Source organism: Sesamum indicum, linkage group LG7 (assembly GCF_000512975.1).
Source record: "Sesamum indicum cultivar Zhongzhi No. 13 linkage group LG7, S_indicum_v1.0, whole genome shotgun sequence".
NCBI classification, from domain to species: domain Eukaryota; kingdom Viridiplantae; phylum Streptophyta; class Magnoliopsida; order Lamiales; family Pedaliaceae; genus Sesamum; species Sesamum indicum.
The window spans coordinates 7,944,198-7,960,695 of NC_026151.1; the positions used below are offsets into that span (position 1 = coordinate 7,944,198).

Sequence of the window (16,498 nt, forward strand, 5' to 3'; positions counted from 1 at the left end):
TACCATTGAAATCCAAAATCTACTTTCAGTTAATACAAGTTGGTATGTTATATATGTCCTAAAAGATGCCCAACAATCAGCAAAACTCACATACGCATTCTTTATGAACTGCAAATATTAAATTGTTTTTATCATACACTCCAACTTCAATTTTTTTTTAATTTTTAACTTTTATTTTTAAATACTCTAAATTTTTATTAGTGCTTAACTTATAACATTCTTTATTATTTATTGAAAAATTATAATATTAATCCTGAAACTTATGAGAGTTGTCATTTTTCTTTCTGCACGAATTGATTTCTACAATATAGTCCAGTAACATTAAAATTTCAATAATATTAGTTTTTTCTCAACTAACTTGGTCGAAATATTGCATGTGACTTGTAAATGATTGAATTAAATTGTAATTTTAGTCCTGTAACTTGTGAAGTATTGATATTTTTGATCCTGCGCAAATTATTTTTCAGGAAAAAAATTACAATTTAATTAGACCACATGCATGTCATATGCAATTTTCCAGCCATATCGACCGGAAACCGATAAAAAAATTGTCAAAATTTTAAAATTATAGGATTAAATTACAAAAATCAATTTATACAGAATAAAAAATGCCACCCCTAAATTATAAAACTAAAAGTATATTTTTCCCTAATTTATTTCCATTACAAAAATAAAAACTTTTGCAAACGGCCCTTAACCATTTTGGGGTGCAATTAGGGGAAAAGTACCTTACACTAATCAATGCTTATCCCAAATTAATTGAGTGTTACTTCAACACAAAGAATTTTAATGTTCTGATTCTTTGTAATTTTATCTCATTTCAATGAGAAAAAATCGAAATAAAATGAGTTTCGGTTGATATCAGACTTTTTTCCGAGTGTGCAATCAATTAAATCTAAAATTAAAATATAATAATAATAATTAAAGTAATGTGAAAAACATATTAAGTAAAAAAAAAAGAAATGTGACAATGGTATTGATGTGATATATTATTTTTTTAAATTTTTTTTAGTGTTTGAAATGTATTTAAGAGATTCACTAAATGTGAAATTTGAGCATAGGAATTATGTTAGCTACCCACCAAACAAGATTCAACCACTCTTTGACTTTTAGCATTATGTGACTTCATTAATGCCTATTTTATAAGGAAGAATTTCGCGACCAACAATGACTATTTATTGCTCGTTGCGACGAGGGGTTGGCTTTTCGTTTGAAAGATAATGATGGGTACATATAAATTAGGATAAATTATAATTATTTTTTTTAGGATTTGTCCGAAGTTCGAATATATTTTTGTTATTTAAAAAATTACGAATATTCTTCTTATTGTGACGGACGTGTAACTATTCATTACCAACTATTTATATGAAAAATATTTCATGTGCAGAAATATTACTATTAAAGTAAAAATTGGACTGCTGAATCATAAAATGAAATGAAAACTAAAACATAGTCCAGTCAGTCTGACTGCTGCCTGAGCAAGATACGAAAACTGTAAACAGCACTGTCAAGCAAAACCTGCGTCAGGAAAACTCAGAATTATAAAAAGGCACTTTTACCAATTACCACAAGCAAAACAAAAGCAAAATCGCGATTCAGTTTTCCCAATTTCTCCCAAGTCCTTTTCACGATTATGTGAAAAAGTCAGAGGAAAAAGAAACTCTCTGCACACACTGTTACAGACAGCTCATAACAGTAGTAATAGCTTTTTCCTTCCACCCTCGAAGAATCTTTTCTGAATCAGCAGCCAAACCCCAAGAGAATGTTGTTCTTCACCAGCAGTGAATTTATATATATATATATATATATATATAGAGAGAGAGAGAGAGAGAGAGATTAAGGAAAAAAAGAAAGGTGAAATGTTGTTCTTCACCAGCAGTGAATTTATATATATATATATATATAGAGAGAGAGAGAGAGAGAGAGAGATTAAGGAAAAAAAGAAAGGTGAAATGCTGATTGGATAAGAGCCATGCCTTTAGTACTCTTCTCTCTCATCTCTCTCTCTTTCTCTCTCTCTAAAAATCTGCCTTTTTAACAAATCTTCGTCTCTTTTTCTTCTTGCATTTTTCATCAGTTTTCTTTCCTCCCCCACAGAATATTTAGGTAGCAAGATTGGAATGTGAAGAGGCTGAGGGAGCCTGCAAAGGAAGAGAGAAATACCATTCTTTCTTCTCTTTCTCTCTCATCTCTTCCATGTCTCCATCAGAGCCGCCACACCCCTCCAAAAATCTCTTCTTTCCTTCGTGTTTGAAAATTTAATTGCAAGAAAAGAAAGAACAAACGCCTCCCACACAACCCTACCAACAAAGCAACACACAATTTCCATTTCTTCAGTCACTGTTTGTGCGAACATTAACAACATTATTACAGGCGGCTAACAGTGTGATTTATTATATAAACCATCTTCATCACATTTTCTCCCAATTTCTGCAAATCAAAGCAGCAAGCAAAGCAAGAAATCTCTTCCTTTCTTTGCAGAATAAACAAACGACAGCCAAACAAGGCACATCATATACTCTTCCACCCTCCATTGTTTCTCTTTTCTTGCCTCCAAGGATGCTTCCTCATGCCAGCATTCTCTTGTTTGGATTCTTCTTCCTCACCGTCTCTCTCTCTTCCTTTTTTTCAGCCGCTGCTTTCTTTAACCTCACCCTCCCTCATCAACATCCCGACCCAGAAGCTGTGGTTCAAGAAGTTCAAAGGTATACATCATAATGAAATCCATCACACACACACACTATATATATATATATGTATATTTTTGTTATGCATTGTGAAAACAGAGCAGAAAACCCATCTGGTTTTTGCTCAAGATTGCAACTTTTTATCTGGGTTTTGCTATCGAAGAGCTTTCAGAAGTTGGGATTTCTGGTTTTGGTAGAGAAATTTAGCATCAAACGCAGAAACTCAGCCTCTGGGTTTTGCATTTGCATTGTCGCATTGGACTTCCCCTGTCTTTCTACACCCACCCACATGTGTGTCTGTGTTTCTTTTTTCTTTTTTTTTTTTTTTGTTATTAATGTTGTTTTTTGAGTTGTATAATGTTATGTTGATTTGGACTTGATTTTTCTGGCATTTCAAGATCTGTAACTCACTCAATTTGATTTTCTCACATTCCCCTGTTTCAATGAGTTTCTCCCCTGTTTTTGTTTTTATGTTTACTTTTACTTATGGTAATCAATATCCAATGTGGGACTTCTCTTTAATTGCATATATTTCTCCAAATAAAATGCTATTTTTCATTCTTGGCAATTTACATAAGTGGTAATTCACATTTATGAATAGGTAAAGATTGTGTGTACTCGTAATTATCTTATAAGTATAATTCACTTTGCATTGTGTTTGATCTAAGTTCGGATTACTTTGGGCCTTGATGTTCACGTCTGCAATTTGCATCCAAAAAAAGAGTAGAAAAGAACATTTCTTCATCACACGCTTGACATTTCCTTCATGTCTTGTTTTCCCGCAGGAGTGTAAATGCTTCAATATCAAGAAGGCGCCAACTCCTCCCCGGCCCGCCAATCATCGGCCAGGCCCAATGCCTGACCGGCAATCCCATCGACGACTGCTGGCGTTGCGACCCCAACTGGGCTGCCAACCGCCAGCACCTGGCCGACTGTGCCATTGGCTTCGGCCGGGCTGCAATGGGTGGCAAAGGAGGCCGCTACTATGTCGTGACCGACTCCTCTGACCACGACATGGTCAACCCCACCCCAGGCACCCTCCGCCATGCTGTCATCCAAGATGAGCCCCTCTGGATCATTTTCCAGTCCAGCATGGTCATCAAGCTTAAGCACGAGCTCATCTTTAACAGCTACAAGACAATCGACGGCCGAGGGGCCAACGTGCATATAACGGGAAATGGATGCATCACTCTGCAGTCTGTTACCAATGTGATCATTCATAATGTGCATATATACAATTGTTTGCCATCGGGAAACACTATCATACGATCGACTCCAACGCATTCCGGGTGGAGGGGCAGATCAGATGGCGATGGGATATCCATATCTGCAGCGAGGAACATATGGATCGACCATTGTGCTTTGTCTCATTGTACTGATGGCTTGATAGATGCCATTTTGGGGTCTACGGCCATTACCATCTCAAACAGCTACTTTACACACCATGACGAGGTTATGTTGCTCGGTCACAATGATAAGTACTTGGCCGACTCGGGAATGCAGGTCAGAATTCTTGAACTAAGGTTTGTTATGGTCATTTGTTGTCTTAATATGTTTGTTATTCAAATGATGTCTTGATTACTAGGTAACAATAGCTTTCAATCACTTCGGGGAGGGGCTAGTGCAGAGGATGCCAAGGTGCAGGAGGGGTTACATTCATGTGGTGAACAATGATTTCACCGAATGGCAAATGTACGCTATCGGAGGAAGCGCTAATCCGACCATCAATAGTCAGGGCAACCGTTATACGGCACCGATGGACCCCAATGCCAAGGAGGTAATATTCTTGCATACTTGGCATTTTTGGCATCTTTCCATTGCTATAGCGTTTAAATGATGTCCTAAATCCCATGAACCTATTGCCTTGTGTGTAGTCGACCAATGTTTTCGTTATTGTACTTTCTTTCTCTGTGTGTGGCATGACAGTGGGGCTGCTCACAGTCATCGACTGTTTTTTTGACATGGGAATAAAGGTTAAGATTACAAGAACATTCGACTTAAAAAGGACTTTTCTTGAGGGTAAAACTGTAATTTCACTATATGCTAGGGGCGTGGTTGGTGGCCTTGGGTTTTCGTACATGCAAAAACTATTTTAGTCGAAACCGATCCGTGCTTGGTGGCCTTGTGTTTCAAGACATTTATTTTTCATTTTATACTTTTTGCAAACATATTCGATTTACCAAGCAATGTCACAGCAAAAGATGACTGATAATTGGTCGGATTTCTTACAACAGGTGACGAAGCGCGTGGAGACAGACGAGAGGGAGTGGTCGGACTGGAATTGGAGGACAGACGGGGACATAATGGTGAACGGTGCATTCTTCGTTCCATCAGGTGAAGGCCTCAGCATGCAATATGCCAAGGCCTCTAGTGTCGAGCCCAAGTCTGCTGCCCTCATCGACCAACTCACCATGAACGCCGGCGTCCTTGGTGGCCCCAGGTACATAAGCACACAGTCCCTTAATATTTTACTCGTCGCCAAATAAATTTTAGCATTATTTAGTAGACCCCAAAATCTTGAAACACACACACAAACACACTTGTCTATTTGATTGATGCGTAAATACTATTTTACCTTTCAACTCAATACTATTGTCATGAAAACGTGTCTACGAGTTCAAGGGTATTTTTGTCCTTTCACACAACCCAAAAGAGTCATTTCCACTACGGGTTGGATACAACGCAAGTAATCTATTCCGATTTAGGAGGATTAACCTGCCCTCGTCAAACGATGGTCGATCAATCGATTGTGTAGCATCCATCAATTGATCCAAGAATTACACTCCATAGTTAGTATGTAGGAATAGGAACTATTAGAACAGCATGGTAAAAGAATAGGGTACATTGATCCCCACGTGATGATGCTCTCTTTAAGAATCTACTCCAACCCTACAAGTCTTAATGGTTTCGAGTTGTCTTTTTAGCGCTTTCACGTAGTTCTGCTTTTAGCACTTTTAGGAAGTCGTCTTTTATATTTTTAGCAGCAGTTGGTATATCCACAATAGGGAACGGTGGGGGTCGACTATCTTCTGGGGTATAGGGGGTCACACGACTTTAACAACAAAGTAGGTATCTAAGACGCTCTCCAACATGCTTTTTTTAAGTGAGGATAAAAGCGGAATATAATTCTTTTCGAATTGAAATTTGAATACAAACTGATCAGAAGTACGACGTATGGGTGTGTTTAAGAGGGTCGATTCACATTTCACCATTAGATCACAGTGTATGATTCAACAAGTTCATAATTCGACAATCAGACATGCGTCTAGTCTGTTGTCCAAGGACCGAAACACTATGATTTAGCGGTAAAAAGTGGATCAAACCTTCTTGTTGAACTCGATCTTGATTTATGGTTAGTCCTGTACATGTTTTTATCCTTTTATTACAAAATTTAGGAAAATTGAGTTTCTAACTATCTGAAAAGTTTGATCGTGATGCTCTAGTTTTAAGGACTTTTTTGTTTTACATGAATTGACTGTAAAAATATCAAATAGTACATATTATACCATATTTAAAATCGTATAGGTCTCACTGATGATGTGATTTAATTTTCATGTTGGATATTTTCATACTCGATGGATGTAAGAAAAACATTACATGTGTTGTATATTTTAGCATACTTGAAAAACAAGTTGTTATTATTAATTTTGTTTTTATTCCTCAAAAGTTCCGGATAATGTGGGACACCCCAGGTTATATTCTGTGCTCCCCCATGCTTTCAGCCAAATGTGGGTCCATTTAGTTAGAAATTCGGGGGTGTGGGCCCAGTTCCCTGGTCCTGATGCTTAAACTTTTTGGCCCACTTGACAACCCAGTGGGAAAATGGACTTTCATTGTGGCCCATGCGCTGCACCCAATCTCAAGCTCTTTTTGATACAAAGACACTTTTACCCCCTCTTTTCTATTTCTAGTATAGTATTTGTCTAACTACATAATTTATAATCTTCAAACTTGATTGAGACATTTTGGAGGTAGAATGACCTATTTACCCCTTTTTCTTTCTAGTGATTGACTTGTTCTTTTCAGATTTTAAGATGGTTCTACAACTCGAAACCTACTGATATCAGAATATTTGAATTGTTAAAAAAAGGTCTATTCTTGAATTTGAATTACATTATATGAAAATTTAATAGTCTATGTTAAGACCAGTCAGGGGTTTGTCGATGCTTCAGATATTAATACTTCTCGTTTATTATAAACGATGAATAATACAGTATACAAATACCAAATACAGTGTCAAAACCACTCTGTTCTAGTTAACCCTAAGCCACCAACCAAGCAAGAATATGAAACCTTATCCCCACTTTTACTTTTCCACTAATTGGTTGGCCTTAGCACAACATATAACCCCACAAACTAGTCTATGTTATCTCATGAAAAGCTTCAAACCTAATCAATATCCCCAAGTTATATGACCTAGAAACAATAATAGTGAAGTCTTCAAGAGTCACAACCAACAAATGAAAGGGAAAAAGCACAAGTGCAATGAGATTCTTGGACTGTAAATTAAGTGTTTCTCTTGCAGATAAAAGTCCTCAAATCTTTTGTCCTATGATGTGAGGGAAAACTTTGTCATAAGAAACTATCTCCCACATGCATTTCCCCCATGGTATGGTGGTCCATATCTTTCCCAAAGTTATTCCAATCCCATGTCTCTTTCAGCTGGGCTGCCCTTTTCTTGCATGGACTTTTGCAACCACTAAGAAAGCTGCTTTCTAGTGAATTAACACGTGAGCCCACAAATTCTAATTCGAATTAAGTATGATCAAATTGAATTAATTATATAAAAAAATTGTCTTAATTATTTTGGGATTGGTGTACAATTTTAATGAAGTAATCAACCACATAAAAGTTTTTGTAGCTCCTCAATTTATACGTGTAAAATTTGAGATTATGGACTAGTGATGGGACGATTATAGGATTTGCTCCCTATTTGTTCACGATTTGTCCATTTTATACACAATCTACAGTGTTTGATTAGGTTGGTAAATGATTCAGATCGAATCGAACGTATTACTGTTTAAATTTGTTTGAATTGATATCGAGTTTGAAAATTTGAATTCGAATTTGATTCGAATATTGCTTGAATCGAGCTCAAATAAATTTTAATTGGATCAAATATGAGTCGAGTTCGAATAATTTAATATTTCTAAACGTATTTTATTATTTTTGGACTGATTGGATTCAACTCGAATCGGATTTAAAAAGTTGTGTAACAAACTTTTGGAATTCAAATTTGGTTTGTTAAAGTGTCAAGAAAGGATTGAATTTTCAATCCTATGTTTGATGTACGTGTTTGGGCGGTCATAGGTACATTGATTGGTGACGATGGTTGTGGAAATGCAGGGACAATAGTGTGAGCATATCATATGGGGGTGGGGCCACCACTGGAGCAACCAAACCAGCTACTGGGGGGTCCAGCAATAGCGGAGGCGGTGGTGATGGTGACTTCTTTGGTATGATATTTGGGAGCGGCGGCGCGCCACCAACTCAATTATCGCCACCCACCACCATGATTTTGTCTCTTGTAATTATTTTAATATTGTGTGGTATGCTTTCATTACCCTCATTATGACTATACACAAACTAAACACATTTGGAAAATTAGACACAAAAAAAAAAAGAAAAAAGAAAGTTCAAATTCTAAATTAATGAAGGTCCCACTTCTGTACATAAAATCGACCTTAAGGTTGTATTTGTATGTATTCGGGGGTGGAATACAAATATATATATATATATATATATATATATATATACAATCAATTGTTGATGTGAGGTACTAACCATCTCTTTTATTTTATTTATTAGAGGAATAATTGTAAAAGTGAATTTTTTTTAATTATTTTCTACATATGTTTTTTTAGAAAATTAATTTGTAATTATTAGGTGGCTTAAACATCTTTTGAATTATTATTGAATTTAAAATGTTGTGTTTAAATATAATTTGATTTTTTTATTTAAAAGAATTATATCAATCAATTTGAATGGAGTATCCAATAATTTAATTTATTATTGAAGCATACACACTAAAAAGGTAGTGATTTCGAGAAAAAGGAGATAGGATATGAAAGGCTCTTGGCAAGATACTTTAGTTAGCACATCACTTTCAAAGCGTACAGCATTCTCAACTATTTCCATAGGATAACATACTACCACTACCACTACCACCCCACCCGCTCTCTCTCTCTCTCTCTCTCTCTCTCTATATATATATATATATATATATATATATGTGTGTGTGTGTGTGTGTGTCTGGTAAAGTCAGGAAGAATGGCCAAACCGTCCAAAGAATCAAATGCTTTTAAGAATCTATCTTCTCATGTGGAAATAAATGAAAAAACAAACTTCTTTTCTCTCATTTACATTTCACTTTATATCGTCACCATGTCAATCAAAAGATTCACAACTTACTTGACCATGCATGATCACATCGTCTTCCAACATTGTGACATTATATACGCATCAGATCAAACAGGCTCATAATCCCAACTGGATTTATTACAATTACCACTCACAGCTTTAAGTATAATTCTCAGAAGAGATGGCCTTAGATCATAATGTCAAAGCACAAAGAACCGTTCAGCACTGAGAATATACATGTTCTGTAAGAGAATGGCAAGAAAGCAACAAATGATGAAGCAAGAACGAGCGTCGGGCACCTCGCGCAGAAGTAAAAGCATACACGCAGCACAAGCTCTCGATGACAGGTTCAAAAATCTGCATGAGTTATTGGGATGGTATTTTCACCAGCACTTTTTCTGAAGAGAATTGCAGTTGTGTGCTTAACATTTAAAGAATTGATGAAATTCATCATCATATTGGTATATATTGTCTATGAAAATGATAGCCAAGGAATATCATCTTCAGCAATGAAGCTATTTAAAACCATAATTACGTGATATGATTCTATGATCAAATGAAAATTTACAAAGCTCCTGCACGATGTTGATCGATGAAAGAAATCATTTTGATTTTTTTTTCATCTTCATTAGTTCATGGAGAAGGGAAATCCTTGGGAAACTTTCAAACTTTCAACCATAAATATTCTAAGATTACAAATTCTGATGAAATTATTAGGATAAAAAAAAAAGAAAAGAAAAGTGGGAAAATATAACCGACAAAGAAAGGACGTGGAAAGCGGATTTCTACAGTACTCGTACCTCCTTTCTTCAGGCTCTTTTCCTTCAGCTCTCGGCTTGTTTTGTAATCATTCCTACGCCCTTTTGGAGTACTAGTTAAGCTGCTAAAGTGGAAGATAGCAAAAACTTCTTCAAGTATTTGATCCTGAGCATCTAATCCATAGAGCTTTGCCAAGTGCAGAAGTCACATCACTATTCCTGAAAATACGTTTAGAAAAAGGAAAAAAAAAAAAAGAAAAACTTAAAGATCACTAAACAAGAACCATGTTTTTCCCCATGGTACGGGCAGCAACTTCCTCAAGTCTTTTCCAAGTTGAGACGCGTTGCTCCTCCAGTTTTCCTGCCATAGCCTCCTTTGCAGCGTGCTGTCTCTGACACTCGTCAAATAGCTCAGCATCCATCTCCTGGAACATTCGTCGGACATTCGCGCTCAAGCCATTGATTGCCTGGTTCCAGTGACTTCGTATGTTCTTCTCTAGCGCATCGAATATGATGGGTAAAACAACATGCCTATTCTCTGCAATCAAGGCCACTATGTGCTCGTTGTTCCACCAGAAAAGAGCCCGTTCTGCCACCTATCATGTAGAAAGAAGCAAATCTAGAAAATGAACCACTGATCATGATAAACAAAGTAGGTGTATAAAAGTAAGCTTGCACAGTCAAAATAAAGTAAATGTTGAATACATCCTTCGCAGGGGCATCAACCATCTTAAAAAGCATTGGAGACAAACAATCAAAGATGACAGATAAAGGACCTGGCAGGAAAACCTCAATAATTAATGCTATAAGTTACTTTTCCAGCATATGTCGACACTGCGATTTAGAAGGCAATATACCGATCTGAAACAAATTTGGCACTGCCAATATAGAAAGTAAAACATTTATGTAAGATCTGCCACAGCACTGTATCAGCTTTGTACAGTGTAAGGCAAAGAAGCAAAGCACCATGACTGTTATGAAAATTACAGGGGCAAGAACGTATTACTGCATACTTCATTTAATTCTACCAAGTATTCACCATAAATAATCAGCATGGAATTTGACACTTTACAGACATCAGTTGTGATTCATCAAACCATCATATCTCACACATGATTTATGAAATTTCCAGGAGGCAGAAATGAAACAGGTTATAAACGTAAATTAGTGTCCATCTCACTCCACATTCAGCTAAAAAAAACTTTTACTCTCGCCTTTCGTCCACTTCATATTCTCTTGTTCTGTCTCATTTCGCAGCAGACTCCAACTGCTGCCCATTTCCAGTTCCTCGAATAAGCTTCTTTTCTACCTCAACATTTTTAACTTAATAAAATCCTCCATCTTATATTAATATCAATAATCTATAGAGGAGAGGGAATTAATTGAATGAGCTCGTCATCAATCAAGCATCACAGAAGATTCATTCTACTTTTATTATAACCTTAATTTATTTTGCAAAAATCTCCCACCCTTGTATAATACTCTCCGACTGAACTTTATAAGAACTATCTGCTTCACAAGACTTCTATTCTCAGTCACCTAAACCATTCTGCGAGCTAAGACTCTACGTCCTGTTGTAAACTTGTTCAGCCTCTGTTAGTTTCAGCATTAACCCCTTGATTGAAACACAGATGCCCAATGGAGCATCCTCAAGAACCCCTTTTCGCAGTCATAAAATGCAAGAAATGGAAAAATAAGTAAAGAAAAAGAAAATTTGAAAACCAATAATAGCCGTCAACCTGACAAAGATGTATTCTCCTGTGGGAGATTTACTGAAGAAAAGTGCAATAGTCTTTCACAAATCGGTTTAAATTGTGTAGAACTTGCAGATCATTAGACTGGAAGGGTATTTTTCCTACCAGTAAATTATCAAAAACATTTTTGTAAGTATTCAAGTATACTTATATTATTGATTAACTTGATTTTCTTACCTACATCAGAAATCAAGATACCTTTTCACAGTGGAATACAAAAATAACCAAGGATACTTTTTAATACACTCCCTCTGCCCAAAAATCAATGCCCTCATCACTAGCTTCGAAAGAGGTTGAAAAGTACGACAATATATGCAAGTTCGTCATAAAGTACAGGTTTGATGTCCATGATACCCACAGGTTAGTTGTCAGTTCAATAAAAGAAATAAGCTGGCTACATATTTGATTAAGTGTTGTTTGGGAAGAAAATAAATATGCCAGGCAAGTAGTTTTCTTATATGGTGTCAGTAAAAATGGCATGACCTGAGGTAGCTTGCCTGCAATAAGATCTCCATTAACTGCAACACGTGGACATGCACATTCTACGCTTTGTTTTGAATAAGAGCAGTAACTTATCAAAAATCAAATAAAACAATCTGGACTTCACGGAAAACAAATGCAGAGAATCAACTCAACGACCAAAAAAATTTTCCACTATACCTGGAATTACAGTTAATAAGAAAAGATATATTTGAAAAAACAGAAGAATGCTACTCAAGTTCAAGATTCTTATCATATACTATGAGAGAGACAGATATTTCTAAGGGTAATTACATTTACACCCCCTGACCTATGGTCTATTTACACAAAAACCACTCCTGTCTTTTGCATAATTACAGAAACTACCCCTAACAGCCAAAAAATAGGTAGTTTGCGTAATAATGCTAACATTTTTAGGGGATGTCTGTGTAATTTTACAAAAAGTTAAGGGATGGTTTGTGTAAGTGATAATGATATTTTGGTAGGTGTATGTGTATTTATCTAAAAGATAGGGGTGGTTTGTGTAAACAGGCCATTGATCAAGGGGTGCAAATGTAATTATCCCTATTTCTAATCATGCACACAAAACCAAACTTGTATTTCATTTGCGTCCACACTCTCCTGAAATTGAACAAACCCAAAGTTTCCAGGCCAATGATTGTATATACCATTATGAGCTTCTGCTGACTTATAAAACTTGAGAACTAATAATGGGAGTGAAAAACAAACAGATGGATACAGATACTTGTTCTCTATCCGGAACTAGAACAAACGATTTTATCACAAGATCAAATACAGGGCCATAAAAACCATTACCTAATCTAGATTCAGGTAGAGATAAGATCATCCATAATAAACTTAGCACGCCCACACAGGCACACATATTATATATATCTATATAAGATAGAAGTTACTACTATTAGAAAACCTGGCATAGGTCTTTGTGCTTAAAATACATATGACATGACGAAAGCTACCAAATAGTGGGCACTCTCAAACCTGAAAATGTGGGCTATTGAGGCTTCTTCCAATTTGTCTAAAAAGGGGAACCATGCAGCGCTGGAACTCTGCAGATTGTGTAACCTCCAAAATTTCTTCTAGTTCTCCAAGGAAGAGAACCTCTTTCCCACAGTTTGTCAGAGGCCAATACTTCAGCACCCCCCTAATGACAGTATCAGACAACCTGTAATCTTTGTCGACGAATTGTGTTATACAATAGGATAACTGTTGATGGTATGTAGTAATAGATTTAGGCTTGTGCAATGGAATAAGTGCTCGTACAAGAAACAACTTGTGCTCCTCTTTCATTGGCAATGCAAACCCATTTATTATACTTCCGAGGATCTCCAGTAACTCACATATCCCATTGTACCTCTCTGTCTCAAATATAAACCGATAGAATATGTTGTTAATTTCATTCCTTATAAGCGGTCGATGAACCATGAATCTTCCATATATCCGATGAACAATAGTCTTCAAATACTCCCTCTCTCTCATGTCCTCAGAATCAAACAATTCAAGTAGTTTTATGACAAACGAGTGATCAATAAATCTTTTGGCAAGCTTGGTATCTGTATCTGGTGACACCACGTATCTTAAAAGTAACTCATACACAAGTTGCAAGTGGGGCCAAGCGGGGTCCATGAACATATCATCCTCCTCAGGATCTCCACCATCCGCGCCAGAATTTTCATGCGGTGCAGGTGGCAAGCATCGGAAAATATTCATGGATATCATTTTGACCATATCCTCCTGCATTATCTCGTTCAGTTTACACGATCCAGACTGCACTATATCGACAAGCTCTGCAAGGGTTTGCCTCTTGATCTCCTTTTCTCGGGCCGACTTCATTGTATCAGAGAAATCAAAGAAGAAACAACACACTAGGACTTTTCGGATGAATACTACATGTCTGTCTGGTACAGCAACATCCCTCAACATTGGCAAGACCTCAACTACGCCAGGGTTTTGGATGGTTGCAAGACTCAGAAGCGGTTGCGGGGCCGCAGCCACATTGGGGGCTGCTGTTGCTGTAGCCACTGGAGGAGGCTCAGTTGCTTCCGATTTGGAGGGCTTTTTCTGCCCTCTTTTCATTATTTTGTTAAACATTGTTACTTTTTCCCAAATGACAAAATCATAAACCTCAAAAAATATAGAATCAGGAAACCCACTTCCTGCAACACTAACCCAGTACTCCTTTTTCCTAGTTAACACCCATCTTTCCCTTTTCTCTATATTTCCCCTTCTTCCTCGTCTTCCACTTTCCCACAAAATTCTAATCAAAGCAGTTGGTAACAAATAATACAACCTGAAAAACGACAGAAAGCGGAACGAATGTGAAATTATAAAATCACACCGAATCATGATCTAATAACAGCTTCTCAAACATGTTCGCACATCCACATACATACACACACACATCACCACATAACAACATAACAGAAGTACGTATTCTCATAAACAGTTCCAACAAAAAGATCAATACCTCAGATGGGATGCTGAGAATTCAAGAGCGCCATATGAAAATCTGGAAATTCAGCCATGAAACATGTTACCAATCTACGCAGGCAGAGGGAACACAGTTTCTCTTTCTTTCCTTCAGAGAGAGAGAGAGTGGGGAAACAAATTTGCGTGTTTCGTTTTGGGGAAAGAAAGATCCGAAAAGGGTGGGAAGGAAGGAGAACAATACCTCTGCACGAATTATTTTTATTTCTGATGCAAGAAATTTTGTTGATAATATCGTTCGCGAAATTTTCAAAACAACCAAATAAATAATTAATTCAATCTTATTTCTCAAATAAAATACTGTAATATGATTATTAAACCATTCTCTCCCTAATCGATTCAGTTTTTGGATAAGGTAGTTATTCTGAAACTTTTTCTTTCAAAAAATAATTTTTATAAAAAATTAGAAGTGGATAGTATTAAGAAGAAATAAAAACTAAATTGAATAGTATTTGATGATAAAAAATATACTTTTAAAATACGATTAATTTCTTAAAGATCGTTTTATCCCAATACGTTAAGAGAATACTATCTTTATAGTTTACATAGATTATGATTTATTTTTGTATTTTATAAAAATATAATTTTGTAATAATATTTTAATTTTTTAAAAATTTATTTTTTTTGTCATATTATGTATTTTTTATATAAATTCATTTACTTAATTTTCCAAAAATATATATTAAATAAATTTAAAAAAATAAATATTAAAATATATTAAAGACTAATAATTTTTGTAACTAAATCAAGTACCAAATGCAGTTACAAATACAGTGGTAAAAATAGATACAATATAATTCAAAACAGTTACAAAGTATTACAAAATATTGTCCCAAATATCTGGCAAATCCATACTCAAATGTGTTATAAAGGCCATTACAATAACAATTAAAGCAAATCCAACCAAGCTGTTACAAAAGTTGTTCTAATTTAATTTTTCTTCGTATCACTAGGTTTGTAAAGGCTACAAGCAGCCGTCACAAAGTTGTAAAGGTTTTTTAACAAGCCGCTATAAATACTTTGTAATGTCTCGTTTAGCTGTGGTAGGCATTTCCGTTACAAGAAAAAGTCGTTGTAAATTAATTTAAAAGCCGTTCCAATAAAATAATTTTTATAATGGTAATTGTAACTAAATATTATTTATAAAATAATATAATTTATTAAAATATATTTAAATTAAATAATATTTTAATTTTGTTATTAATATATTTATGATAATTGATTTTTATTTATATTCATATAAACATTTAAACATGAAAAATTAACTTTAGTATATTAAATTTTGCATTGTGATTTATTTAGTTAATATATTTTATAAATACATAATAATTTGTTACATATATCAAAACTAAATAATAAATAAAATCAATCAATAATATATAGTTTATTAAAATATATTGAACTAAAAAAGTGATTTTCTTTTATATATCAAACAAAGGAGTAAAATAGATATTTGTAAATGTAAAATAATGTCAAAAATTGTTAAAAAAAAAAAAAAAAATCACTCTTATTTTAAATGTGTGAAATGCACTCACCGTTAATTTCTAATGGGAAGGGGATATTTTGTTGTCTTTTAAATAACACATAAGGTTTTCTGTTTATAAACATAACAGAGAGGATTTCACGCTATTTTCTTAAAATACAGAAGGTGTTATGCAATTACCTTCTTTTTTTTTTCCCTAAAATTCACAAACACTCCCAATATATAAAAATAAAAAATAAAAAATATTGTATTGTAGGTTTGCACGTGCGAGAATGTATTAAAATATTAATATTTAATGTGGTAATTAAATGAATATCACGAAAGCAAACTTTTATGTTCACTTTAATATTATTTATTTATGTTATTTATTTTTTTATTATACATTAATATTAAATATTGACAAATCGATATATTAATTTCAAGTTATCATAAAATTGTGCATGTAATTTAAAGAAATATTTTTTTCAATTG

General features: G+C 34.9%; 2 protein-coding genes across 5 annotated transcripts; one reads left to right on the forward strand and one right to left on the reverse strand.

Annotated features, from left to right (window-relative positions):
* Nucleotides 2,036–8,339, forward strand: LOC105166572 (probable pectate lyase 12). Of its 2 annotated transcripts, none has more exons than XM_011085966.2 (5): nucleotides 2,036–2,705; nucleotides 3,473–4,190; nucleotides 4,273–4,464; nucleotides 4,922–5,127; nucleotides 8,034–8,339. In XM_011085966.2, the coding sequence occupies exons 1-5, from the start codon at nucleotides 2,560–2,562 to the stop codon at nucleotides 8,260–8,262; spliced, it is 1,491 nt and encodes a 496-aa protein (XP_011084268.1). In that variant the 5' UTR covers nucleotides 2,036–2,559; the 3' UTR covers nucleotides 8,263–8,339. The 2 variants fall into 2 exon arrangements, with proteins under 2 accessions (XP_011084268.1, XP_020550987.1); XM_020695328.1 differs by having other exon boundaries at nucleotides 2,038–2,705; nucleotides 7,998–8,084.
* Nucleotides 9,121–14,772, reverse strand: LOC105166573 (serine/threonine protein phosphatase 2A 57 kDa regulatory subunit B' beta isoform). 3 transcript variants are annotated; one of them, XR_002287417.1, is made up of 4 exons: nucleotides 14,525–14,772; nucleotides 13,039–14,347; nucleotides 9,848–10,401; nucleotides 9,121–9,404 (listed from the first exon to the last, which is right to left on the reverse strand). XR_002287417.1 is itself a non-coding variant. In XM_011085967.2 (3 exons), the coding sequence occupies exons 2-3, from the start codon at nucleotides 14,146–14,148 to the stop codon at nucleotides 10,078–10,080; spliced, it is 1,434 nt and encodes a 477-aa protein (XP_011084269.1). In that variant the 5' UTR covers nucleotides 14,149–14,347; nucleotides 14,525–14,772; the 3' UTR covers nucleotides 9,697–10,077. The 3 variants fall into 3 exon arrangements, 1 of the variants encoding a protein (XP_011084269.1); XR_002287418.1 differs by having other exon boundaries at nucleotides 9,121–9,445; XM_011085967.2 differs by lacking the exon at nucleotides 9,121–9,404 and having other exon boundaries at nucleotides 9,697–10,401.

What these genes read in the sequence shown, in the direction of transcription:
- LOC105166572 (XM_011085966.2), top strand. Translation starts at nt 2,560, where the DNA reads ATGCTTCCTCATGCCAGCATTCTCTTGTTTGGATTCTTCTTCCTCACC. An exon ending in GTGGTTCAAGAAGTTCAAAG is followed by an intron (nt 2,706 to 3,472) that starts GTATACATCATA and finishes GTTTTCCCGCAG; the next exon opens with GAGTGTAAATGCTTCAATAT. An exon ending in TGGACCCCAATGCCAAGGAG is followed by an intron (nt 4,465 to 4,921) that starts GTAATATTCTTG and finishes TTCTTACAACAG; the next exon opens with GTGACGAAGCGCGTGGAGAC.
- LOC105166573 (XM_011085967.2), bottom strand. Translation starts at nt 14,148, where the DNA reads ATGTTTAACAAAATAATGAAAAGAGGGCAGAAAAAGCCCTCCAAATCG. An exon ending in TCAATAGCCCACATTTTCAG is followed by an intron (nt 10,402 to 13,038) that starts GTTTGAGAGTGC and finishes TCTACATGATAG; the next exon opens with GTGGCAGAACGGGCTCTTTT.